The sequence below is a fragment of the Eleginops maclovinus genome, chromosome 13 (genome assembly GCF_036324505.1).
Source record: "Eleginops maclovinus isolate JMC-PN-2008 ecotype Puerto Natales chromosome 13, JC_Emac_rtc_rv5, whole genome shotgun sequence".
NCBI lineage: Eukaryota > Metazoa > Chordata > Actinopteri > Perciformes > Eleginopidae > Eleginops > Eleginops maclovinus.
Window position 1 is genome coordinate 24,667,368 of NC_086361.1, and position 27,809 is coordinate 24,695,176.

The 27,809-nt window shown below is 47.7% G+C and overlaps 1 protein-coding gene across 2 annotated transcripts; it reads right to left on the reverse strand.

Moving 5' to 3' along the window:
- Positions 1–27,809, reverse strand: ints3 (integrator complex subunit 3). 2 transcript variants are annotated; one of them, XM_063899723.1, is made up of 28 exons: positions 27,550–27,809; positions 23,747–23,830; positions 18,082–18,165; positions 17,612–17,810; positions 17,458–17,524; positions 15,398–15,539; positions 15,196–15,325; positions 14,907–15,004; positions 11,580–11,771; positions 11,291–11,378; positions 11,101–11,180; positions 10,645–10,736; positions 10,437–10,543; positions 10,187–10,306; positions 9,972–10,101; positions 9,697–9,751; positions 9,468–9,571; positions 9,215–9,379; positions 8,975–9,128; positions 8,797–8,865; positions 4,363–4,438; positions 4,092–4,205; positions 3,937–3,985; positions 3,684–3,851; positions 1,837–1,937; positions 1,646–1,718; positions 1,003–1,159; positions 1–829 (listed from the first exon to the last, which is right to left on the reverse strand). In XM_063899723.1, the coding sequence occupies exons 1-28, from the start codon at positions 27,622–27,624 to the stop codon at positions 752–754; spliced, it is 3,051 nt and encodes a 1,016-aa protein (XP_063755793.1). In that variant the 5' UTR covers positions 27,625–27,809; the 3' UTR covers positions 1–751. The 2 variants fall into 2 exon arrangements, with proteins under 2 accessions (XP_063755793.1, XP_063755792.1); XM_063899722.1 differs by having other exon boundaries at positions 10,437–10,561.

The following is a 27,809-nucleotide window of genomic DNA, read 5'->3' on the forward strand; positions in this document are numbered from 1 at the left end:
GAAGAAGAATAGGGCCTCTTTAATATCAAAAGTGTGGATTGTTAACATCCATCATTAACCCCGAATCTGAAATGAAAACCTTTGAAACAGAGTTAGAAGTCTTCATGAAGGAGATATTAAATACCATGTGAGTATCAGTTAATAAACAGCTGTGGAGAAAGAGGACAGGAGGATTTACCTGAACATTGAATGAGTTGTTAAATCTGTATAAACTTTAATAGAAAGCACAGAGGACCCAGGATGTCTCCCTGAGGAACTCCCTTTGTTATTGTGTGTTCCTGTTGATGAGCCGCTGATCATAAACACACACTCTGTTTGGACTCTTCATCTTCTCACTTCGACACACTGATAAAAAGAGATGTGAACAGAACGATGACATCATGAATTTATACCAAGAGTTCCAACATGATGATTTTACTGCAGCGGGAAAACAGGAAGGAACTGCTAAAAAAAGCAGAAAGTCAGGATCCTCCACAATAAGAGTAAAAAAAAAAAAACCACAATCCCGCCTCCTGTCATCCTCATCATCCTCATCAGTTAAAATCAGTCTTTGCTGCTGCCTCTTCCAAGTGCATCGTGGGAGATCGGCCACGCCGGCACCACACGGCGACCTTCACCACGCGGTGAGTCCTCATCTCCATGGAAACTGTCTCATGGTGCCCCGTCCCCCCGCAGTGGGCAGTGCGTGTCACCGGGAGGGGGCGGGGCTTCTTCCAGTGGTCAGAGCGCTCTCTGGCATGTAATTGGTCCGTCAGTCGCTGTCAGAGCCGATGGCCGACGAGCCTTTCCTCTTCCTCTTCGGAGCTTTGGGCTTCGAGTCCTCTTCCTCCTGACACACACACACACACACACACACACACACACACACACACACACACACACACACACACACACAGTAATAAAGACCATCATTAAAGCACAGATCATAAATCATAATTAATTATAATTAACGACCCATAGCATAGATACACCAGCTTTATATATCAATACAGAGTGACTCACCGAGGCGCTGCTGGAGGCACTCTCCTCTTCAGGGTTGGAGGGGGGGGCGGCTCCTTTGCGAGATCGAGGCGACGAGGCGGGGGCTTTACGGCGAGACTTCGGGGGCTTTGACTGAGAATCCTCATATTCCTCAGCTAGGGAGAACAAGTCACTGAACCTAGAGGGGGTGAAGAGGTCAGTCGGAGGTCAGGTTCACATTAAAAGACAGTTCCATCCAAAGACTACACCTAGGGACCTTTAAACTCCATTACCCAGAATGCATCATGGTCATAATCGCATATAACGGCCCCTCCACACGGTTCCGTTGCGTTGCCGAACTGCATTGTGGTTCCATTGCTCATGGTGAAAGTCAGAAAAGTTCAGAAGCGCCAGCCAATCACATCCCGCGTTTGTGTGTCCGGGGCGGGAGATTAATGTGATTGGTTGTTGGTTGCGTTAACCCCAAGCGGCACACACGCCCACTGGCAAGCGCCAATGCAACAGAACCGTGTGAACGCTGCGTTAATGAATAGTTTTTTTATTACTCAGCCACAACCTGTTGTGACCCGATGACTCCGTGCTGAGTCAAAAGCATGTGGTGTGTGTGTGTGTGTGTGTGTGTGTGTGTGTGTGTGTGTGTCTGTGTGTGTGTGTGAGTGTGTACCTCATCTTGTGAGACTCATCACAGCTGGCCTGGACGTGCTGCAGAGCCTGCAGGATGGGCGTCTGAGAGAAGACTGAACACACACACACTCATTATCACACTCAGAAATAACGGGTCTTTATAATGAATCTAGAATAGAGACATATATAAATTGACACGTGTAATAAAGTATATCATAGATTTGTACGTACAGTTGTTCTTGGTGTTGATGAGGCTCAGCCTCAGGTTGTCCATGTGCTCCAGGATCTGTTCTAGAGTCAGCTGAGCTAGCTTACTGCTGGAGCTGCGCAGACTGAACACACACAGCGAAAGTTACATCACTTACTCTGAAACATCTCTAAAGAAGGTTAGATGTTATAAAAGGAACTACAGCACGGTCACATGACTTCACGTCTCCACCGCTAAGCTAAAGGAGGCTAATGTTGGGCTATAAAGGAACTACAGCACGGTCACATGACTTCACGTCTCCACCGCTAAGCTAAAGGAGGCTAATGTTGGGCTATAAAGGAACTACAGCACGGTCACATGACTTCACGTCTCCACCGCTAAGCTAAAGGAGGCTAATGTTGGGCTATAAAGGAACTACAGCACGGTCACATGACTTCACGTCTCCACCGCTAAGCTAAAGGAGGCTAATGTTGGGCTATAAAGGAACTACAGCACGGTCACATGACTTCACGTCTCCACCGCTAAGCTAAAGGAGGCTAATGTTGGGCTATAAAGGAACTACAGCACGGTCACATGACTTCACGTCTCCACCGCTAAGCTAAAGGAGGCTAATGTTGGGTTATAGTCGAACTACAGCACGGTCACATGACTTCACGTCTCCACCGCTAAGCTAAAGGAGGCTAATGTTGGGCTATAGAGGAACTACAGCACGGTCACATGACTTCACGTCACCACCGCTAAGCTAAAGGAGGCTAATGTTGGGTTATAGTCGAACTACAGCACGGTCACATGACTTCACGTCTCCACCGCTAAGCTAAAGGAGGCTAATGTTGGGCTATAGAGGAACTACAGCACGGTCACATGACTTCACGTCACCACCGCTAAGCTAAAGGAGGCTAATGTTGGGCTACAAAGGAACTACAGCACGGTCACATGACTTCACGTCACCACCGCTAAGCTAAAGGAGGCTAATGTTGGGCTATAAAGGAACTACAGCACGGTCACATGACTTCACGTCTCCACCGCTAAGCTAAAGGAGGCTAATGTTGGGTTATAGTCGAACTACAGCACGGTCACATGACTTCACGTCTCCACCGCTAAGCTAAAGGAGGCTAATGTTGGGCTATAAAGGAACTACAGCACGGTCACATGACTTCACGTCACCACCGCTAAGCTAAAGGAGGCTAATGTTGGGCTATAAAGGAACTACAGCACGGTCACATGACTTCATGTCTCCACCGCTAAGCTAAAGGTGGCTAATGTTGGGCTATAAAGGAACTACAGCACGGTCACATGACTTCACGTCACCACCGCTAAGCTAAAGGAGGCTAATGTTCGGCTATAAAGGAACTACAGCACGGTCACGTGACTTCATGTCTCCACCGCTAAGCTAAAGGAGGCTAATGTTGGGCTACAAAGGAACTACAGCACGGTCACATGACTTCACGTCTCCACCGCTAAGCTAAAGGAGGCTAATGTTGGGCTACAAAGGAACTACAGCACGGTCACATGACTTCACGTCTCCACCGCTAAGCTAAAGATGGCTAATGTTGGGCTATAAAGGAACTACAGCACGGTCACATGACTTCACGTCACCACCGCTAAGCTAAAGGAGGCTAATGTTGGGCTATAAAGGAACTACAGCACGGTCACATGACTTCACGTCTCCACCGCTAAGCTAAAGGAGGCTAATGTTGGGCTATAAAGGAACTACAGCACGGTCACATGACTTCACGTCTCCACCGCTAAGCTAAAGGTGGCTAATGTTGGGCTACAAAGGAACGCACGGTCACATGACTGAAGTCCTCTCATTTAGACCCTTGTTCGGTGGATATATAATGTCATTTATATAACATGGGGGGGTCCTCACCTCTGTCTTTTGCGCGGCTGGTTGTTGTTCTTGATCAGCTGGTTCTTGATGTGTTCTCCGAGAGAGTCGTCCTGTTTGGAGGCCCAGGTTCTCAGCAGGCTGGTGGTGAACTGATCCTCAGGATGGCAGGGCCGACTCAGAACCATCTTCACCAACTCATCACTCGGCCTACACAGGAATTCAGCACAGAGACATTAACAGGAAGAGAAGAAGATCTCAGTTAATGTGTGTGTGTGTGTGTGTGTGTGGTTACTTCTCTTTGCGCAGCTGAAGCAGCAGACACGACAGTGCCTCGGGATGTTCTGCAGACACACAAACAGGAAGTTACTGAGTTACAAAGGACAGGTGTGTGTGTGTGTGTGTGTGTGTGTGTGTGTGTGTGTGTGTGTGTGTGTGTGTGTGTCTCACCCTTGTACTTCAGGTGCTGCAAGATGGGGATGATGGTTTCCAGAGGGATGCTGTGAGCCAGGAACAGCTGCCAGGTGCTGTACTGCTCGAAGGTCTCCCAGTCCAGAGACTGGACTGGGAGGTGAGGGGGGGGGGGGGGGGTTGGTTACTATCAGGAACCTCATCTTATTATATTAACAATTATGTGTGTGTGTGTGTGTGTGTGTGTGTGTGTGTGTGTGTGTGTGTGTGTGTGTGTGTGTGTGTGTGTGTGTCTATCTATCTGTCTTACTGAGGATGTTGAGGACCGAGTCCTTCCTGAACATCACCAGGGTTCCCATCATCACATGACACATCAGCTCCTGTAACTACAGAGAGACAGACAGGTACACCCGGTTACTGACAGACAGACACACCTGGTTACTGACAGAGAGACAGACAGGTACACTCGGTTACTGACAGACAGACACACCTGGTTACTGACAGAGAGACAGACAGGTACACCCGGTTACTGACAGAGAGACACACCTGGTTACTGACAGAGAGACAGACAGGTACACCCGGTTACTGACAGAGAGACAGACAGATACACCCAGTTACTGACAGACAGACGGACAGACAGGTACACCCGGTTATTGACAGAGAGACAGACAGGTACACCCGGTTACTGACAGAGAGACAGACAGGTACACCCGGTTACTGACAGAGACAGACAGATACACCCGGTTACTGACAGAGAGACAGACAGGTACACCCGGTTACTGACAGAGAGACAGACAGATACACCCGGTTACTGACAGACAGACGGACAGACAGGTACACCCGGTTACTGACAGAGAGACAGACAGGTACACCCGGTTACTGACAGAGAGACAGACAGATACACCCAGTTACTGACAGACAGACGGACAGACACACCTGGTTACTGACAGAGAGACAGACAGATACACCCAGTTACTGACAGACAGACGGACAGACACACCTGGTTACTGACAGAGAGACAGACAGGTACACCCGGTTACTGACAGAGACAGACAGATACACCTGGTTACTGACAGAGAGACAGACAGGTACACCCGGTTACTGACAGAGAGACAGACAGATACACCCGGTTACTGACAGACAGACGGACAGACAGGTACACCCGGTTACTGACAGAGAGACAGACAGGTACACCCGGTTACTGACAGAGAGACAGGTACACCCGGTTACTGACATAGAGACAGATACACCCCGGTTACTGACAGAGAGACAGGTACACCCGGTTACTGACAGAGAGTCAGGTACACCCGGTTACTGACAGACAGACAGGTACACCCGGTTACTGACAGAGAGACAGACAGGTATACCCGGTTACTGACAGAGAGACAGACAGATACACCCGGTTACTGACAGAGAGTCAGGTACACCCGGTTACTGACAGACAGACAGGTACACCCGGTTACTGACAGAGAGACAGACAGGTATACCCGGTTACTGACAGAGAGACAGACAGATACACCCGGTTACTGACAGAGAGACAGACAGCCAGGTACACCAAGGTTACTGACAGAGAGACAGACACACCCCGGTTACTGACAGAGAGACAGACAGACAGGTACACCCAGTTACTGACAGAGAGACAGACAGATACACCCGGTTACTGACAGACAGACGGACAGACAGGTACACCCGGTTACTGACAGAGAGACAGGTACACCCGGTTACTGACAGAGAGACAGGTACACCCGGTTACTGACATAGAGACAGATACCAGTGGCGGTGCGTCAATAGTGGGCGCTTGGGCGCCGCCCACCCTGACTTTATGAGTTAAAAACGTTATATATACAACATAATTGAAGTAAGAAATGTACCGTGTTTATGGGTTAAATGTGTATGGGAGACCACTGTCAAGAACCGCTAAAATGTGTCCGGACATAATATATTGCCATTCGCCTTTTCTGAGAATAGGCAGGTCGGCTACCGTCCGTGGGCGCCGATAACATGGGAGTCTATAGGAGAGCTTATACTTTTCTCAGTCATTTTAGCAAGGATAGCTTTTCATTGGAGGATGAAACTTAGATCTGTGGGCGCCAATGGCATTGTTTCTTAGTTCAATGTGACATTCTTAGATACGCGATTGGACTATTTCGGCGAATCAGCATCGTTATCATTCCCTAACCACAAGCGTAAAGAGCAGCACCGTAGCTAGCTGAAACTTAGATTGAGTGAATATGGCGACATCGATGGCTGAGAACTCCGTGCAAGCTCTACTTAAAACACCGTTTCATCGACTATCAGATGTCGAAAAGAAGAAATTGAAAGACTTGGGACCCGAGCGTCCGGATTCAAACATTCAACAGACGACCACTGATCGCGGGAGAACCTACACTCGGACTTTCTCCTCAAACTTGTATGCTAAGCGGAATTGGTTAGCTGGTTGTACAGTGAGCAATGCCTTTTTTTGTTTCCCTTGTCTGTTATTTCAAAGTCCTGGGACTGAAACACTTTGGACTACAACCGGGATGAAGGATCTAAAGCACTTCACACAAAAATGTAAGAAGCACGAATGTGGCCGCAGCCACCTAACCAACTGTCTTAAGCTAAACCTCTAAAAAAGTGCTATTTAAACCGTGCCGCCCAACTGCGCCCCCCCCAAAAAAATGTTCACCAGCCGCCACTGACAGATACACCCGTTTACTGACAGAGACAGATACACCCGGTTACTGACAGAGAGACGGATACACCCGTTTACTGACAGAGACAGATACACCCGGTTACTGACAGAGACAGATACACCCGTTTACTGACAGAGACAGATACACCCGTTTACTGACAGAGAGACGGATACACCCGGTTACTGACAGAGAGACAGATACACCCGTTTACTGACAGAGAGACAGATACACCCGGTTACTGACAGAGAGACAGATACACCCGTTTACTGACAGAGAGACAGATACACCCGGTTACTGACAGAGAGACAGATACACCCGTTTACTGACAGAGAGACAGATACACCCGTTTACTGACAGAGACAGATACACCCGGTTACTGACAGAGAGACAGATACACCCGGTTACTGACAGAGAGACGGATACACCCGGTTACTGACAGAGAGACAGATACACCCGGTTACTGACAGAGAGACAGATACACCCGGTTACTGACAGAGAGACAGATACACCCGGTTACTGACAGAGAGACAGACACACCCGGTTACTGACAGAGAGACGGATACACCCGGTTACTGACAGAGAGACGGATACACCCGGTTACTGACAGAGAGACGGATACACCCGGTTACTGACAGAGAGACGGATACACCCGGTTACTGACAGAGAGACGGATACACCCGGTTACTGACAGAGAGACGGATACACCCGGTTACTGACAGACAGACAGACAGACAGATACACCCGGTTACTGACAGAGAGACAGACAGGTACACCCGGTTACTGACAGAGAGACGGATACACCCGGTTACTGACAGAGAGACGGATACACCCGGTTACTGACAGAGAGACGGATACACCCGGTTACTGACAGACAGACAGACAGACAGATACACCCGGTTACTGACAGAGAGACAGACACACCCGGTTACTGACATAGAGACAGATACACCCGGTTACTGACAGAGAGACAGATACACCCCGGTTACAGACAGAGAGACAGACAGGTACACCGGTTACTGACAGAGAGACAGGTACACCCCGGTTACTGACAGAGAGACAGGTACACCCGGTTACTGACAGAGAGACAGGTACACCCGGTTACTGACAGACAGACAGGTACACCCGGTTACTGACAGAGAGACAGACAGGTATACCCGGTTACTGACAGAGAGACAGACAGATACACCCGGTTACTGACAGAGAGACAGACAGCCAGGTACACCAACGTTACTGACAGAGAGACAGACACACCCCGGTTACTGACAGACAGACAGACAGACAGATACACCCGGTTACTGACAGACAGACAGACAGATACACCCGGTTACTGACAGAGAGACAGACAGGTACACCTGGTTACTGACAGAGAGACAGGTACACCCCGGTTACTGACAGAGAGACAGACAGATACACCCGGTTACTGACAGAGAGACAGACAGGTACACCTGGTTACTGACAGAGAGACAGGTACACCCCGGTTACTGACAGAGAGACAGGTACACCCGGTTACTGACAGAGAGACAGACAGCCAGGTACACCAAGGTTACTGACAGAGAGACAGACACACCCCGGTTACTGACAGAGAGACAGACAGGTACACCCGGTTACTGACAGACAGACGGACAGACAGGTACACCCAGTTACTGACAGAGAGACAGACAGGTACACCCAGTTACTGACAGAGAGACAGACAGGTACACCAAGGTTACTGACAGAGAGACAGGTACACCCGGTTATTGACAGACAAGACAGACAGACAGGTACACCCGGTTACTGACAGAGAGACAGACACACCCCGGTTACTGACAGAGAGACAGGTACACCCGGTTACTGACAGAGAGACAGGTACACCCGGTTACTGACTGAGAGACAGGTACACCCGGTTACTGACAGAGAGACGGGTACACCCGGTTACTGACAGAGAGACAGGTACACCCGGCTACTGACAGAGAGACAGGTACACCCGGTTACTGACAGAGACAGGTACACCCGGTTACTGACAGAGACAGGTACACCCGGTTACTGACAGAGAGACAGATACACCCGGTTACTGACAGAGAGACAGGTACCTGTGTGGAGTCGATGACGGCCACGATCATGTTCAGCAGCTCTCCACTCCTCAGCGTCTCATCAGGAAACTGAAAACATCCAGAGACATCAGCAGAGTGTGTGTGTGTGTGTGTGTGTATGTGTGTGTGTGTGTGTGTATGTGTGTGTGTGTGTGTACATGTGTGTGTCTGTGTGTACCTCAGAGTAGATGGAGGGGGTCAGGTAGCAGAGCAGCCTCACGTCGTCCTCCTGACATGCTTTCATGTCCATCATCAGGCAGGTGTGCAGGTCCCCGAGGGCCGTCGCCTGAGCAAACGACTCATACAGCATCATCTTCCCGTTAGCCGCTTTACTGCGTGCACACACACACACACACACACACACATTAATCCTCATGTTATAAGGGACTATGGGGCGGGTCTTGAGGCCCCCCCTCACCTGGCCTTCAGGTAGTACAGCAGGTGGTATCCGATCTTGGGCTGCTTCTGGTAGAACTCAGCCAGCATGTCCAGCAGCACCGAGAAGCCGCTGTTATCCTCCTGCATCAGGACCAGGTTCCTGAAGACCAGACACACCGGCTTAGAGACAGACTCCTCCAGAGACCTGCAGACAGGCAGACAGACAGACAGACGGGTTAATCTGGGCCCTGTGGGTCAGTGTTCTACTAACGGTGGGACGGTGTGTGTCTCACTCCTCTGTGATCTCCTCTGGCAGCACGTCTCCTCTGAAGTGATCCTTGAACAGCTCAGACAGACAGGAGGCCAGCCCGGACATCTGCTCCTGGTCAAAGTCCTCCTGCAGCACAAGGGGACAGCTCAGGACAAAAAGGGACAGTGAATGCAGCACGGGACAGTGAACGCAGCATGGGGCAGTGAACGCAGCATGGGGCAGTGAACGCAGCAAGGATCACAGAAACTCACCTCCAGGATCAGATCCACGATCTCCTGCATCACCTCACACTGCGTCTCTGTGTCACTGAGGAGACATCAGTGTTATTAACACACACAAACACACACACACACACACACACACACACACACACACACACACACACACACACACACACACACACACACACACACACACACACACACACACACACACACACACACACACACACACACACACACACACACACACACACACACACACACACACACACACACACACACACACACACACACCACCCCCTCACCTAGTCTTCTGCAGCCCCTGCACCTTCTCCTTCATGGTGTCATCTAATTGGTCGAGCCAGGGTGTGATGTCAGCAGGTTCCTCCACCACAGCCTCTCTGATTGGATGGAACCTGAACTCCCTCTTCTTCCCTGCACAGCGATTGGTCGACAGTTACACAGCTTCCCCTCCACTAACCAATCACTTCTGCTGTGTTGTTTTCTTTAACTGTCTCACCTTTATTGTTCACCTCCTCCTCGTCGTCGCTGAAGGCGGCCTCCGTGCTATCATAGCAACCCTCTTCCTTGTCCAACACGTTGTTGTCCATCTCCATGGAAACGGATTCCTCACTTTTCACTACACACAAACACACACACACACCTCTGAAACCCACCCCATAATCCCTTATAATGTGACTGTGTGTGTGTCTGTGTGTGTGGGTGGGTGTGTGTGTGTGTGTGTGTGTGTGTGTGTGTGTGTATGTTACCTTCAGTGGGGGGGGAGGGTGAGCTGCAGAACTCGGGGAATCTCTCTCTGAGCATCGATCGTAGCTCCCGGTCCAACTTTGGGTTATCAAACAGCGGAGCGAGGTGACTAAGAGAGGACAGCTCACTAATGATTATTCATTCATAATGGGGGAGTGTGTGTGTGTGTGTGTGTGTGTGTGTGTGTGTGTGTGTGTGTTTGTGTCTTACGCCAGCACTCTCTTCTCCATGATGAAGGTGAGCGAGTTGAAGACGCCCTGACGGACCTGAGTTTCCAGCGGAGGGAAGAAGTGAGGGATGATCTGAGGAGGAAACAAGAATTATTATTATGATCCAGCAGTGTTGTAGTACTCGAGTCCAGGACTCGTGAGCTAAATTTAGAGACTCGTGACTTGACTTGTAGAGCACTAATGACTTGAACTCGGACTTGGACTCGTGCATTCGGACTCGCGATGACTCGAAAGGACTGGACTTTGGGCGAGCCGCCCAGGTATATGAACGGACCCAGGACTTGATCAATAGGGACTCCACTCTGACTCGACTTGGAAATGTTTTTAATGACTTGGACTTGAACACTGGAGACTTGAACCTGGACTTGGACTCGAGGCATAGTGACTTGACTACAACACTGTGATCCAGGTACCGAGGGTCGTGTGTGTGTCTTACCCTGCACATGAAGTCCAGCAGTGTGGCGGTGATGGCAGGATGAGGCTTCATGGAGTGATGCATCACCAGGATGGCCGGCTCTGAAACCACACACACCATGAGACAGAACACACACCTAACTGTTGGGAAGTACTATGGCGAGTGTAAGTGTGTGTGTGTGTGTGTGTGTGTGTGTGTGTGTGTGTGTCACCTATGTTCATGATGCTGTCTTTCTCAGGATTGAAGAACAGCCAATCATAAAAGAGAGCCAGCTTAGCGTTGGAGGCGGCGACGTTCGACTGGAAAAACAATTTGATTGGTTATTGACAGGCTGAGGCCCCGCCCACTGAGTCTTAAGAGAACAAGGAAGGAAACAAGAGAGGACAGCCAAAAAACTAGGAAGGACATCAGGTCACAATGAAGGAGGCAAAGAAGGACACAAGAAAGGACTCGATGAGGAAGGTGATTTGGATTGACAGCTAAAGGCCCCACCCCCTTACCGTGCACGTGGTCAGCAACCAGCCAATGATTGCCCAGCGCGGCAGGATGTCGGAGCTCAGCACCTCATTGGACGGATGGACGACTCCGCAGATGTAGCGAATCAGATCGCAGCGCAGGGACTGGCTCTCTGCTGTGGACAGATACTGTCTCTGAAACCAGTCCTGATACCGCTTCTGTTGTCCAAAACGCACCTGAGCACAGGTAAGATACAGTCAGGGGTCACCTGAGCACAGGTAAGATACAGTCAGGGGTCACCTGAGCACAGGTAAGATACAGTCAGGGGTCACCTGAGCACAGGTAAGATACAGTCAGGGGTCACCTGAGCACAGGTAAGATACAGTCAGGGGTCACCTGAGCACAGGTAAGATACAGTCAGGGGTCACCTGAGCACAGGTAAGATACAGTCAGGGGTCACCTGAGCACAGGTAAGATACAGTCAGGGGTCACCTGAGCACAGGTAAGATACAGTCAGGGGTCACCTGAGCACAGGTAAGATACAGTCAGGGGTCACCTGAGCACAGGTAAGATACAGTCAGGGGTCACCTGAGCACAGGTAAGATACAGTCAGGGGTCACCTGAGCACAGGTAAGATACAGTCAGGGGTCACCTGAGCACAGGTAAGATACAGTCAGGGGTCACCTGAGCACAGGTAAGATTAGGGCTGAACGATTTTGGAAAATAATCTAATTGCGATTTTTTTCCTCAATATTGCGAGACCCACTTGATTGTGGGTCCTACCGACCTATATCCTTGCTAAACTTGGATGTCAAGATTTTAGCTAAACTTCTTGCCTCAAGATTAGATAATGTAATATCCCAAATCATCTCAACAGAACAAACTGGATTCATGAGAGGCCGTCACTCCTTCACAAATATATGCAAACTCCTAAATGTTATACATTCTCCAGAGTCCATGGAGATACCCGAAGTTGTTGTCTCCCTGGATGCTGAAAAAGCATTTGATAGAGTTGAGTGGTGTTATTTATTTACTGTCTTGGAGAGATTTGGTTTGGGCTCTGATTTCATTTCTTGGATCCACTTATTATACACCGCTCCTAAAGCATCAGTAATTACTTATAAATTATCTTCCCAACTATTCCCTCTGTCAAGGGGCACACATCAGGGATGTCCCCTCAGCCCTTTGCTATTCGCACTAGCTATTGAACCGCTATCAATTAAGTTCAGAACAGCCCCCGACATTCTTGGAATCCATAGGATGGAAACTGAACACCGAGTCTCTTTATATGCAGATGATCTGCTGCTTTATATTTCAGATCCAGCGTCATGCGTTCCTAACATGATCAATATCCTAAATTACTTTGGACTTTTCTCAGGTTACAAATTGAACCTTTCCAAAAGTGAATGCTTTCCAGTCAATAATCTAGCCCTTCAGATATTAGGCAATGAACTCCCTTTCCGTATGTCAAAGACTGGCTTTAAATACTTAGGGATACCAGTCACCAGTGTGTTCTCTGATCTTTATGAAAAGAATTTCAAACCCCTCTTACTCACATTGGAAGCAGATTTAAAGAGATGGTCTGTCCTTTTCTTATCTCTGACAGGTGGAGTTAATTGTATAAAGATCTTTTTGTCTAATTCTTTAGTTAATTTCTTCATTCTTATGGGCTGGCAAAAATCCTAGAATCCGTAGAGAACTTTTGGAAAGACCTAGAGACCAGGGTGGCTTAGCACTTCCCAATATGAAAAAATATTACTGGGCGCCCAATATACAAAAGGTACTGGTATCAGGCTCCAGAACTGGATTGGTGCAAAATTGAGGCAAACTCTTGCATTTCTACCTCACTCTCTGTTTTAATTACAGCAGAATTACCATTCTCACCCTCCAGGTTCTCAACAAGCCCAGTGGTAACTTCCACTCTTAAAATATGGGCACAATTCAGACAAAAATCCAAGCTTAAAGATTTCTCTGTGTATAGCCCAATTTGCGACAACCACCTCTTCCCTGCAGCCAGAATCGACAACACCTTCACATTGTGGCATAGAAATGGTCTGACTGTATGCTACAACTTTTACATAGATGGTCTTCTTGGCACTTTTACTGATCTTTCTGAAAAATTTCACTTACAGCGGTCAAGCTTACTTAGATACTTTCAGGTCCGTCACTTTATTCAAAGCCAACATTTCCTGCTTTACCAACGGATTCAGGACTTGAGATGATTTTGTATTTTGACAGGCTCAACACCCTCCCGTAGGACAGTTGGGCCCTGATGTGTTTTCTTTTGAGCAAACATAACTAAAGGCATGTAATAGAGTGCGGAATGCCCCCCCCCCTCCTCCTCCATTGTTTTTATTTATTTATATTTTTTATTTTTATCATTTTTAAATGTCTCTATTAATGTTATTATTCTGATGGATGTTCTTTATGAGTCTGTATTTTTTATTATTATTTATTTTATTCTTTTTACGGCAGTATGTGGGTATTGTGGGTGGGCGGGATTTGTTTGACAAATAATGTAAAAAACAATTCAAGACATTTAAAAACATCCTGTATCGTTCTACCTTTCTTGAATAAAAAAATATATTGCGATTTAATATGCGATTATTTTTTCAAGGTCCTCTTCTCCTGTATTTTTCAACAAACACAAGCAATAAATCAGTCGTGATTACAATCGTGAACCTCGTGAGGTAGCAACAGTAGCGAGGCACGTTCTGCACAGTACCTGACGTTACGCAGCATCTTCCTTTTTAAAGCCAAAATAATTCCACACAACTGACGTGCCGCCCCTCTGTGGTACCAAACTTCCAGCCGTGCACTCTTCTGACGAGCTTGAGGACATTGTGCAACAGGTTCAAGCGCAGCGTTGACTTCTTTCCCTGCCTGCTCGGTTTCGCTCGGCTCGCTCGCAAGTCACGTGACCAGTCAAATCACAGCCTTTAAGGTTGGAAAATCTCGTTTTGTCATATCGTGATATTATCGCAAATGCAATTAATCGTTCAGCCCTAGGTAAGATACAGTCAGGGGTCACCAGGTACAGGTAAGATACAGTCAGGGGTCACCAGGTACAGGTAAGATAGTCAGGGGTCACCAGGTACAGGTAAGATACAGTCAGGGGTCACCAGGTACAGGTAAGATACAGTCAAAGGTTGCCTGGTACAGTCAGAGGTCACCTGGTACAGGTAAGATACAGTCAGGGGTCACCAGGTACAGGTAAGATACAGTCAGAGGTTGCCTGGTACAGTCAGAGGTCACCTGGTACAGGTAAGACACAGGCAGAGGTCGCCTGGTACAGGTCACCGGTCAGAGGTCACCTGAGCAGGTAGTGGTAGTGTATAGTGAGTGTGTAGTGTGTTGTAAAGTATGTTTACCCTGGAGGTCATGAACAGCAGCTTGGTCTCCATGTCCGGAGTGAGACGACACGCCAGAAACTTCCTGGAAGTGCGAGCAGTCAGCAGCTGGAGCACACCTGGATTGTGGGAGGTGTAGTTTACCAGTGAACAGAGGACTGTGGGAGGTGTAGTTTACAGTGAACAGAGGACTGTGGGAGGTGTAGTTTACAGTGAACAGAGGACTGTGGGAGGTGTAGTTTACAGTGAACAGAGGACTGTGGGAGGTGTAGTTTACAGTGAACAGAGGACTGTGGGAGGTGCAGTTTACCAGTGAACTGAGGACTGAGGACTTGAGGGTTGTGCAGCAGGTCTTTCCACACAAGCTCCACCTCTGGGATGCGGGCCACGTTCTGCAGCAAACGCACCAGATCCCTGCCGATGATCTGACACTCTGCAAACTACAGAGAGAAGCAGGGTTACACCAGCTGATCAACACTCACACTTCCTCTCTCCCTCCCTCCCCTCCTCACCTTGTCCCTCAGCATGCTGATGCAGTAATCCACCTCCTTCTGACGCAGGATCAGCAGGTTCGGCGCTCCGTGGTCCACGATGAGGCGGAGGTAAGTGTAGACCGACATGGCTATCAGCATCCCGTTCTTCAGAACCCACTCCCTGCAGAGAGGAAACACTTCCAGTCAACTGCCAGCTGTATAACAGTCATCACTCAGCCGTATCACAGTCAACTGTCAGCCGTATCACAGTCAACTGTCAGCTGTATCACAGTCAATACTCAGCCGGATCACAGTCAACTGTCAGCCGTATCACAGTCAACTGTCAGCTGTATCACAGTCAATACTCAGCCGGATCACAGTCAACTGCCAGCTGTATAACAGTCATCACTCAGCCGTATCACAGTCAACTGTCAGCCGTATCACAGTCAACTGTCAGCTATATCACAGTCAACTGTCAGCCGTATCACAGTCAACTGTCAGCTGTATCACAGTCAATACTCAGCCGGATCACAGTCAACTGTCAGCCATATCACAGTCAACTGTCAGCCGGATCACAGTCAACTCTCAGCCGGATCACAGTCAACTGTCAGCCAGATCACAGTCAACTGTCAGCCAGATCACAGTCAACTGTCAGCCATATCACAGTCAACTCTCAGCTGTATCACAGTCAACTCTCAGCCGGATCACAGTCAACTGTCAGCCAGATCACAGTCAACTCTCAGCTGTATCACAGTCAACTGTCAGCCATATCACAGTCAACTGTCAGCTGTATCACAGTCAATACTCAGCCGGATCACAGTCAACTGTCAGCCATATCACAGTCAACTGTCAGCCGGATCACAGTCAACTGTCAGCCGGATCACAGTCAACTGTCAGCCAGATCACAGTCAACTGTCAGCTGTATCACAGTCAATACTCAGCCGGATCACAGTCAACTGTCAGCCATATCACAGTCAACTGTCAGCCGGATCACAGTCAACTGTCAGCCGGATCACAGTCAACTGTCAGCTGTATCACAGTCACCACTCAGCCGGATCACAGTCAACTGTCAGCCATATCACAGTCAACTGTCAGCCATATCACAGTCAACTGTCAGCTGTATCACAGTCAATACTCAGCCGGATCACAGTCAACTGTCAGCCATATCACAGTCAACTGTCAGCCGGATCACAGTCAACTCTCAGCCGGATCACAGTCAACTGTCAGCCGGATCACAGTCAACTGTCAGCTGTATCACAGTCAATACTCAGCCGGATCACAGTCAACTGTCAGCCGTATCACAGTCAACTGTCAGCCATATCACAGTCAACTCTCAGCCGTATCACAGTCAACTGTCAGCCAGATCACAGTCAACTGTCAGCCGTATCAGTCAACTCTCAGCCGTATCACAGTCAACACTCAGCCGGATCACAGTCAACTGTCAGCCGTATCACAGTCAACTGTCAGCCAGATCACAGTCAACTGTCAGCCGTATCAGTCAACTCTCAGCCGCATCACAGTCAACACTCAGCCGGATCACAGTCAACTGTCAGCCGTATCACAGTCAACTCTCAGCCGGATCACAGTCAACTGTCAGCCAGATCACAGTCAACTGTCAGCTGTATCACAGTCAATACTCAGCCGGATCACAGTCAACTGTCAGCCGTATCACAGTCAACTGTCAGCCATATCACAGTCAACTCTCAGCCGTATCACAGTCAACTGTCAGCCAGATCACAGTCAACTGTCAGCCGTATCAGTCAACACTCAGCCGGATCACAGTCAACTGTCAGCCGTATCACAGTCAACTGTCAGCCATATCACAGTCAACTGTCAGCCATATCACAGTCAACTGTCAGCCGTATCACAGTCAACTCTCAGCCGGATCACAGTCAACTGTCAGCCATATCACAGTCAACACTCAGCCGTATCACAGTCAACTGTCAGCCGTATCACAGTCAACTGTCAGCCGTGTCACAGTCAACTGTCAGCCATATCACAGTCAACACTCAGCCGTATCACAGTCATCTCTTAGCCGGATCACAGTGAACACTCAGCCGTATCACAGTCAGTTTGGGGGTTTGAGTTGTGAAACGTACTTTTGGTCCAGCAGGATCTCCAGGACGTTCTCAGACAGCCACAGGTTTTTTGGGGAAATGTCTCCACCTGGAAACAAGCGGCAGCATTACTCTGGGAGGCCGGCCAGTACAGAGGGGTTACATCATGACATGCTTTTATATACTCGTGTCTTACCTGCAATCTGTTTGAGCAGAGTCATCACGACTCCATCTGCTCCAACAACTCCGCTCTTCACCAGCTCCTTCACCAGCCACACCAGCTGGGTTCGTGGCACGTCCTGCAGCTTGAGGAACTTCTCCATCAGGATCTGGTTGATCTTCACCAGGATGATGCTCATCCCGTCTCTGCTGAGCAGCGTCAGGTCTCTGTAGCACTGACACACACACACACACACACACACACACACACACACACACACACACACACACACACACACACACACACACACACACACACACACACACACACACACACACACACACACACACACACACACACACACACACACACACACACACACACACACACACACACACACACACACACACACACACACACACACACACACACACACACACACAGATGTCATGGTGATGTCACAGTGATGTCACACATTAATACTGGGAGGGGGCGGGAGGTCTTACCCTCTGGGCCTGAGCCGGCTCTGTGAGCAGCAGGGAGAAAAGACCCAGACAAACCTCTTCATGCTGCTGCTGGCCTTTACACACCTGCAGGGACACACACTGTTACTTCAGGAACCCAAAGCACTTCAACAGACAGGAAGCAGCATCACAAGCACTTCAACAGACAGGAAGCAGCATCACAAGCACTTCAACAGACAGGAAGCAGCATCACAAGCACTTCAACAGACAGGAAGCAGCATCACAAGCACTTCAACAGACAGGAAGCAGCATCACAAGCACTTCAACAGACAGGAAGCAGCATCACAAGCACTTCAACAGACAGGAAGCAGCATCACAAGCACTTCAACAGACAGGAAGCAGCATCACAAGCACTTCAACAGACAGGAAGCAGCATCACAAGCACTTCCTATTTAAGAAACAAACTTGGCGCCGCCGTGAGTGGCAGCCTGTTTCAGCAGCTCTCCTTTGTTTCCTTGTTCTTCTCTTTTCTCTGTGTTCTCTGCACTACTGCTACTTTTTATTGTACGTCATCTCATTGTAAGTGTTGGGACATTGATTTCCAACTTGTATATATTATAGGTAGGATTTTTCTTTACCACTTTTCTATGGATACCGACGGCAGGACTATCTCTTACTCAAGAGTGGGATTTACCAGCTGCTATACGCAGACACAGACGGGGGACACGCTCTGGAGCCTGCGTGAGGCAAAAGAGGGCAAATAATAGGAGGAGATCTAAACCTTATTTGCCCTCCGTAATCATGGGGAACGTCAGGTCGCTGGGAAACAAGACGGAGGCACTTGCAGCACTTGTAAAAACACAGCACCTGTACCAGGAGTTGAGTTTGCTGTGCTTTACGGAGACATGGCTTAACAGGGAAACACCAGACTGTCTGGTGGAGCCGGACGGCTTCACTGTGGTTCGAGCGACAGAAACAAGCGGAGGAGGACTGGCCGTCTTTATTAACAAACAATGGTGTAACCCTGGAACCGTATCGGTAAAGGACAGTATTAGTACTTCCATTGCGGGATTACAGACGCGGCACCCCAGTGCATACATCACGGTTAATGGAGACTTTAACCATGTAAAGTCTCCAAAAGTCTTTCTAACTTCATCCAGTGTGTGACCGGTGGCACTAGGAACAGTAAGACACTGGACCTGCTGTATGCCAACGTTAAGGAGGCATACAGCTCCACCATCCTCCCCCCCCTTGGCAGTTCAGACCACAACCTGATCAGGCTTGTTCCCAAATACAAGCCCCATGTCAGCAGACAACCTACCACCATCCGGACTGTACAGCAGTGGTCTGGTGGGGTCCAGGAGGAGTTGAGGGAGTGCTACAGGACAACAGACTGGGACATGTTTCAGAGAGTTCATGGGGAGGACATTAATGGACTCTCACAGAGCATCACGGACTGCATCAGTTTCTGTGAGGACAGCATTGTACCCACCAAAAAGGTTTGATGCTTCCCAAACAATAAACCCTGATCAACGGGGACATTACAACCTGCTGAACAAGAACAAAACGCTTTCATGGCAAGAGACGCTGAGGGGGCTCAAGCCGTACAGAAGCAGCTGAAGAAAGAGCTAAAGGCAGCCAAGGAGAACTACAAAGCCAGACTGGAGGGACATCTGGAGGCCCACAGCTCAAGAGAGGTGTGGGGAGGGGTGAGGAACATCACAAGCTCCAAACATCAGGTCCTTCAGCGTGTGCACGAGGCTGCTGCAGATGCTCTACCAGTCTGTGGGGGCCAATGTGCTCTTCTTTGCCGTGGTGTGCTGGGGGGGAAACACCAACCAAAGGGATGCTGACCGGCTGAACAAGCTGGTGAGGAAGGCTAGCTCTGTAGTTGGAGTTAAACTGGACAATCTGGAGGGGGTGGCTGAGGGGAGGACGAGGAGGAAACTGGACCGTATCCTGGATAAACCCCCCCCCCCCTCCATGCAGAGCTAGTGAAGATGAGGAGTACGTTCAGCCACAGACTCATCCCACAGCACTAACAGCTGGGAACTCCTTTGAGCCTGTAGCCATAAGACTGCACACCAAGGGGTTCACCATGAGACCCCCTGACAGTAACCGGACTGCACACCAAGGGGTTCACCATGAGACCCCCTGACAGTAACCGGACTGCACACCAAGGGGTTCACCATGAGACCCCCTGACAGTAACCGGACTGCACACCAAGGGGTTCACCATGAGACCCCCTGACAGTAACCGGACTACACACCAAGGGGTTCACCATGAGACCCCCTGACAGTAACCGGACTGCACACCAAGGGGTTCACCATGAGACCCCCTGACAGTAACCGGACTGCACACCAAGGGGTTCACCATGAGACCCCCTGACAGTAACCGGACTGCACACCAAGCTGCTCTCTCCACAAATTCTTTTACCCGTATCAATCAATTTAAATACATTTAACAATCCGGATACAAAATGTTTAGATGTTCACTGAAGTCCTTAATTCCGTTGTTTGTTTTTACAGATACAGTGGGGAGAACAAGGATGAGCACAACCCCAAGAACACCATCCCACCCGTGAAGCATGGAGGTGGACACATCATTCTTTGGGGATGCTTTTCTGCAAAGGGGACAGGACGACTGCAGCGTATTGAGGGGAGGATGGATGGGGCCATGTATCGCGAGATCTTAGCCAACAACCGCCTTCCCTCAGTGAGAGCATTGAAGATGGGTCGTGGCTGGGTCTTCCAGCATGACAACGACCCGAAACACACAGCCAGGGCAACTAAGGAGTGGCTCCGTAAGAAGCATCTCAAGGTCCTGGAGTGGCCTAGCCAGTCTCCAGACCTGAACCCAATAGAAAATCTTTGGAGGGAGTTGAAAGTCCGTATTGCCCAGCGAAAACCCCGAAACCTGAAGGATCTGGAGAAGATCTGGATGGAGGAGTGAGCCAAAATCCCTGCTGCAGTGTGAGCAAACCTGGTCAAGAACTACAGGAAACGTCTGCTCTCTGTGATTGCAAACAAAGGTTTCTGTACCGGATATTAAGTTCTGCTTTTCTGATGTATCAAATACTTCTGTCATCCAATAAAATGCAAACTAATTATTTAAAAATCATACGATGTGATTTTCTGGATTTCAGTTTTAGGTTCCGTCTCTCACAGCTGAAGAGTACCTCTGCATGCTTTGTGAGAGGGGACACCTGCAAGATCAGCAGTGTATCAAATACGTGCTCTCCCCACTGTGCTTTCCTGTACACCATTTTAATCATTTCATCTTAGTTTCATTATCCTGTGAACCACGCTGTCCTGTTTCTGTTGCTGCTTAAACCACTGCATTTCCCCGGGGGAATAACAAAGGTCCATCTGACCGAGAAGACTCATTGTGGTAGTGTTTGCAGTACTTGTAGTAGTGTTTGCAGTACTTGTAGTAGTGTTTGCAGTACTTGTGGTAGTGTTTGCAGTACTTGTAGTAGTATTTGCAGTACTTGTGGTAGTGTTTGCAGTACTTGTGGTAGTGTTTGCAGTACTTGTGGTAGTGTTTGCAGTACTTGTGGTAGTGTTTGCAGTACTTGTGGTAGTGTTTGCAGTACTTGTGGTAGTATTTGCAGTACTTGTGGTAGTGTTTGCAGTACTTGTGGTAGTGTTTGCAGTACTTGTGGTAGTGTTTGCAGTACTTGTGGTAGTGTTTGCAGTACTTGTAGTAGTGTTTGCAGTACTTGTAGTAGTGTTTGCAGTACTTGTGGTAGTGTTTGCAGTACTTGTGGTAGTGTTTGCAGTACTTGTGGTAGTGTTTGCAGTACTTGTGGTAGTGTTTGCAGTATTGTGGTAGTGTTTGCAGTACTTGTAGTAGTGTTTGCAGTACTTGTAGTAGTGTTTGCAGTACTTGTAGTAGTGTTTGCAGTACTTGTGGTAGTGTTTGTAGTAGTGTTTGCAGTACTTGTGGTAGTGTTTGCAGTACTTGTGGTAGTGTTTGCAGTACTTGTGGTAGTGTTTGCAGTACTTGTGGTAGTGTTTGCAGTACTTGTGGTAGTGTTTGCAGTACTTGTAGTAGTGTTTGCAGTACTTGTAGTAGTGTTTGCAGTACTTGTAGTAGTGTTTGCAGTACTTGTGGTACTTGTGGTAGTGTTTGCAGTACTTGTAGTAGTGTTTGCAGTACTTGTGGTAGTGTTTGCAGTACTTGTAGTAGTGTTTGCAGTACTTGTAGTAGTGTTTGCAGTACTTGTAGTAGTGTTTGCAGTACTTGTAGTAGTGTTTGCAGTACTTGTGGTACTTGTGGTAGTGTTTGCAGTACTTGTGGTAGTGTTTGCAGTACTTGTAGTAGTGTTTGCAGTACTTGTGGTAGTGTTTGCAGTACTTGTGGTACTTGTGGTAGTGTTTGCAGTACTTGTGGTAGTGTTTGCAGTATTGTGGCAGTGTTTGCAGTACTTGTGGTAGTGTTTGCAGTACTTGTGGTAGTGTTTGCAGTACTTGTGGTAGTGTTTGCAGTACTTGTAGTAGTGTTTGCAGTACTTGTGGTAGTGTTTGCAGTACTTGTGGTACTTGTGGTAGTGTTTGCAGTACTTGTGGTAGTGTTTGCAGTATTGTGGTAGTGTTTGCAGTACTTGTGGTAGTGTTTGCAGTACTTGTGGTAGTGTTTGCAGTACTTGTGGTAGTGTTTGCAGTACTTGTGGTAGTGTTTGCAGTACTTGTAGTAGTGTTTGCAGTACTTGTGGTAGTGTTTGCAGTACTTGTAGTAGTGTTTGCAGTACTTGTGGTAGTGTTTGCAGTACTAAACACTTGTGGTAGTGTTTGCAGTACTTGTAGTAGTGTTTGCAGTACTTGTAGTAGTGTTTGCAGTACTTGTGGTAGTGTTTGCAGTACTTGTGGTAGTGTTTGCAGTACTTGTGGTAGTGTTTGCAGTACTTGTGGTAGTGTTTGCAGTACTTGTAGTAGTGTTCGCAGTACTTGTGGTAGTGTTTGCAGTATTGTGGTAGTATTTGCAGTACTTGTGGTAGTGTTTGCAGTACTTGTGGTAGTGTTTGCAGTACTTGTGGTAGTGTTTGCAGTACTTGTGGTAGTGTTTGCAGTACTTGTGGTAGTGTTTGCAGTACTTGTGGTAGTGTTTGCAGTACTTGTAGTAGTGTTTGCAGTACTTGTGGTAGTGTTTGCAGTATTGTGGTAGTGTTTGCAGTACTAAACACTTGTGGTAGTGTTTGCAGTACTTGTGGTAGTGTTTGCAGTACTTGTAGTAGTGTTTGCAGTACTTGTGGTAGTGTTTGCAGTACTTGTGGTAGTGTTTGCAGTACTTGTGGTAGTGTTTGCAGTACTTGTAGTAGTGTTTGCAGTACTTGTGGTAGTGTTTGCAGTACTTGTGGTAGTGTTTGCAGTACTTGTGGTAGTGTTTGCAGTACTTGTGGTAGTGTTTGCAGTATTGTGGTAGTATTTGCAGTACTTGTGGTAGTGTTTGCAGTACTTGTGGTAGTGTTTGCAGTACTTGTGGTAGTGTTTGCAGTACTTGTGGTAGTGTTTGCAGTACTTGTGGTAGTGTTTGCAGTACTTGTGGTAGTGTTTGCAGTATTGTGGTAGTGTTTGCAGTACTTGTGGTAGTGTTTGCAGTACTTGTGGTAGTGTTTGCAGTACTTGTGGTAGTGTTTGCAGTACTTGTGGTAGTGTTTGCAGTACTTGTGGTAGTGTTTGCAGTACTTGTGCTGTGTGTATCTTACATTGGCGGTGAGCGCGTCATTGGCCTCTCTCTCCGACAGCCCGTTGGTCAGCGCCTGCACGATCACCACACATCGCTCCAGTCTCTGCAGACACATCAACAAGTTCAGACCTGTCCTCTGGAGCCGGAGGGCCATGTCTGTCTCACTGTTTACATCATGTCTGTCTCACTGTTTACATCATGTCTGTCTCACTGTTTACATCCTGTCTGTCTCACTGTTTACATCATGTCTCACTGTTTACATCCTGTCTCACTGTTTACATCCTGTCTGTCTCACTGTTTACATCATGTCTGTCTCACTGTTTACATCATGTCTGTCTCACTGTTTACATCCTGTCTGTCTCACTGTTTACATCATGTCTCACTGTTTACATCCTGTCTGTCTCACTGTTTACATCATGTCTCAGTGTTTACATCATGTCTGTCTCACTGTTTACATCATGTCTGTCTCACTGTTTACATCCTGTCTCACTGTTTACATCCTGTCTGTCTCACTGTTTACATCATGTCTCAGTGTTTACATCCTGTCTGTCTCAGTGTTTACATCCTGTCTGTCTCACTGTTTACATCATGTCTGTCTCAGTGTTTACATCCTGTCTGTCTCAGTGTTTACATCATGTCTGTCTCACTGTTTACATCATGTCTGTCTCACTGTTTACATTATGTCTCAGTGTTTACATCATGTCTGTCTCACTGTTTACATCTTGTCTGTCTCACTGTTTACATCATGTCTCAGTGTTTACATCATGTCTCAGTGTTTACATCCTGTCTGTCTCAGTGTTTACATCATGTCTGTCTCACTGTTTACATCATGTCTGTCTCACTGTTTACATCATGTCTCAGTGTTTACATCCTGTCTGTCTCACTGTTTACATCTTGTCTGTCTCACTGTTTACATCATGTCTCACTGTTTACATCATGTCTCAGTGTTTACATCCTGTCTGTCTCAGTGTTTACATCATGTCTGTCTCACTGTTTACATCATGTCTGTCTCACTGTTTACATTATGTCTCACTGTTTACATCTTGTCTCTCTCACTGTTTACATCATGTCTCAGTGTTTACATCATGTCTGTCTCAGTGTTTACATCTTGTCTGTCTCACTGTTTACATCCTGTCTGTCTCTCTCACTGTTTACATCATGTCTGTCTCACTGTTTACATCCTGTCTGTCTCACTGTTTACATCCTGTCTGTCTCACTGTTTACATCCTGTCTGTCTCACTGTTTACATCCTGTCTGTCTCACTGTTTACATCATGTCTGTCTCACTGTTTACATCTTGTCTGTCTCACTGTTTACATCCTGTCTGTCTCACTGTTTACATCTTGTCTCTCTCACTGTTTACATCATGTCTCACTGTTTACGTCCTGTCTGTCTCACTGTTTACATCTTGTCTCTCTCACTGTTTACATCCTGTCTGTCTCACTGTTTACATCATGTCTGTCTCAGTGTTTACATCATGTCTGTCTCAGTGTTTACATCATGTCTGTCTCACTGTTTACATCTTGTCTCTCTCACTGTTTACATCATGTCTCACTGTTTACGTCCTGTCTGTCTCACTGTTTACATCTTGTCTCTCTCACTGTTTACATCCTGTCTGTCTCACTGTTTACATCATGTCTGTCTCAGTGTTTACATCATGTCTGTCTCAGTGTTTACATCCCGTCTGTCTCAGTGTTTACATCCTGTCTGTCTCAGTGTTTACATCATGTCTGTCTCACTGTTTACATCATGTCTGTCTCACTGTTTACATCATGTCTCACTGTTTACATCCTGTCTGTCTCACTGTTTACATCCTGTCTGTCTCACTGTTTACATCTTGTCTCTCTCACTGTTTACATCATGTCTGTCTCAGTGTTTACATCCTGTCTGTCTCACTGTTTACATCATGTCTGTCTCAGTGTTTACATCATGTCTGTCTCAGTGTTTACATCATGTCTGTCTCAGTGTTTACATCCTGTCTGTCTCAGTGTTTACATCATGTCTGTCTCAGTGTTTACATCCTGTCTGTCTCACTGTTTACATCATGTCTGTCTCAGTGTTTACATCCTGTCTGTCTCAGTGTTTACATCCTGTCTGTCTCAGTGTTTACATCATGTCTCAGTGTTTACATCATGTCTGTCTCAGTGTTTACATCCTGTCTGTCTCAGTGTTTACATCCTGTCTGTCTCAGTGTTTACATCATGTCTGTCTCACTGTTTACATCATGTCTGTCTCACTGTTTACATCCTGTCTGTCTCAGTGTTTACATCATGTCTGTCTCAGTGTTTACATCATGTCTGTCTCACTGTTTACATCCTGTCTGTGTCAGTGTTTACATCATGTCTGTCTCAGTGTTTACATCATGTCTGTCTCAGTGTTTACATCATGTCTCACTGTTTACATCATGTCTGTCTCAGTGTTTACATCCTGTCTGTCTCACTGTTTACATCATGTCTGTGTCAGTGTTTACATCCTGTCTGTCTCACTGTTTACATCATGTCTGTCTCAGTGTTTACATCATGTCTGTCTCACTGTTTACATCATGTCTGTCTCACTGTTTACATCATGTCTGTGTCAGTGTTTACATCCTGTCTGTCTCAGTGTTTACATCCTGTCTGTCTCACTGTTTACATCATGTCTGTCTCAGTGTTTACATCATGTCTCACTGTTTACATCATGTCTGTCTCACTGTTTACATCATGTCTGTCTCAGTGTTTACATCCTGTCTGTGTCAGTGTTTACATCATGTCTCACTGTTTACATCATGTCTGTCTCACTGTTTACATCATGTCTGTCTCACTGTTTACATCATGTCTGTCTCAGTGTTTACATCCTGTCTGTGTCACTGTTTACATCATGTCTCACTGTTTACATCATGTCTGTCTCACTGTTTACATCATGTCTGTCTCAGTGTTTACATCATGTCTCACTGTTTACATCATGTCTGTCTCAGTGTTTACATCATGTCTGTCTCAGTGTTTACATCATGTCTGTCTCAGTGTTTACATCATGTCTCACTGTTTACATCATGTCTCACTGTTTACATCATCTCTCACTGTTTACATCATGTCTGTCTCAGTGTTTACATCCTGTCTGTGTCAGTGTTTACATCCTGTCTGTGTCAGTGTTTACATCATGTCTCACTGTTTACATCATGTCTCACTGTTTACATCATGTCTGTCTCAGTGTTTACTTCATGTCCCTCGATGTTTACATCATGTCTGTCTCACTGTTTACATCATGTCTCACTGTTTACATCATGTCTGTCTCAGGGTTTACTTCATGTCTGTCTCAGGGTTTACTTCATGTCCTTCTCAATGTTTACATCATGTCTGTCTCAGTGTCTGCTTCATGTCCCTCACTGTTTACATCATGTCTGTCTCCGTGTTGATAGATCAGCAAACTAAATGTCTCTCCCTCTGACACACACGTGAAACACTGCGCATGCGCATCTGACGCTTTCTGATCCCATCCATGTTTACGTGGGATTAGCACAATGCTAGGCTAACTGTGGGTCAGCTGAGTGACTTTGTATCCGCGCTGGGATGTCTCTGAGAGGTGGGGGGCACACACAGAGACCCCCTCTCAGGTCTCCTACCCCCACCCCCCAACACCACCAGGCAATCAAACCCCCGACACGGTGTGAACACACAGCACTGTGCGGCTCTGCTAGGCTAGCTGTGCTAGCCATGCTAACCCTATCCATGCTACCTAGCCTCCCTCTCTTTGTACCTCAGCCTGTGTTAAAGAGGAGCTGCAGTTCCTGACCCGGGCCGTCTGACCCGGGTTATTTTCCCCTCTCAGGGCCCTTATCCCGGCTCACCTCCTCCAGCTCGTCTTTAGCGTCCAGCTGGGAGCCCAGCAGCAGACGGCCCTTCTTCCCCTCTTTAGCCTCCATCTGTCCCGCCTCTCCTGGCCCCGGGTTCAGGGTCTCTCTGGTCTGGAGAGCAGCCCGTCTCTCGTTCCAGAACCTCCAGCTGAAGAGGCTCGGTATCACGGGATGTTTTTAAAACTTATTCGGGACTCTGCTCTCACTCTCAGTCCCGCTCTGTGTCTCTGACGGAAACCTAACGGACATGAGAA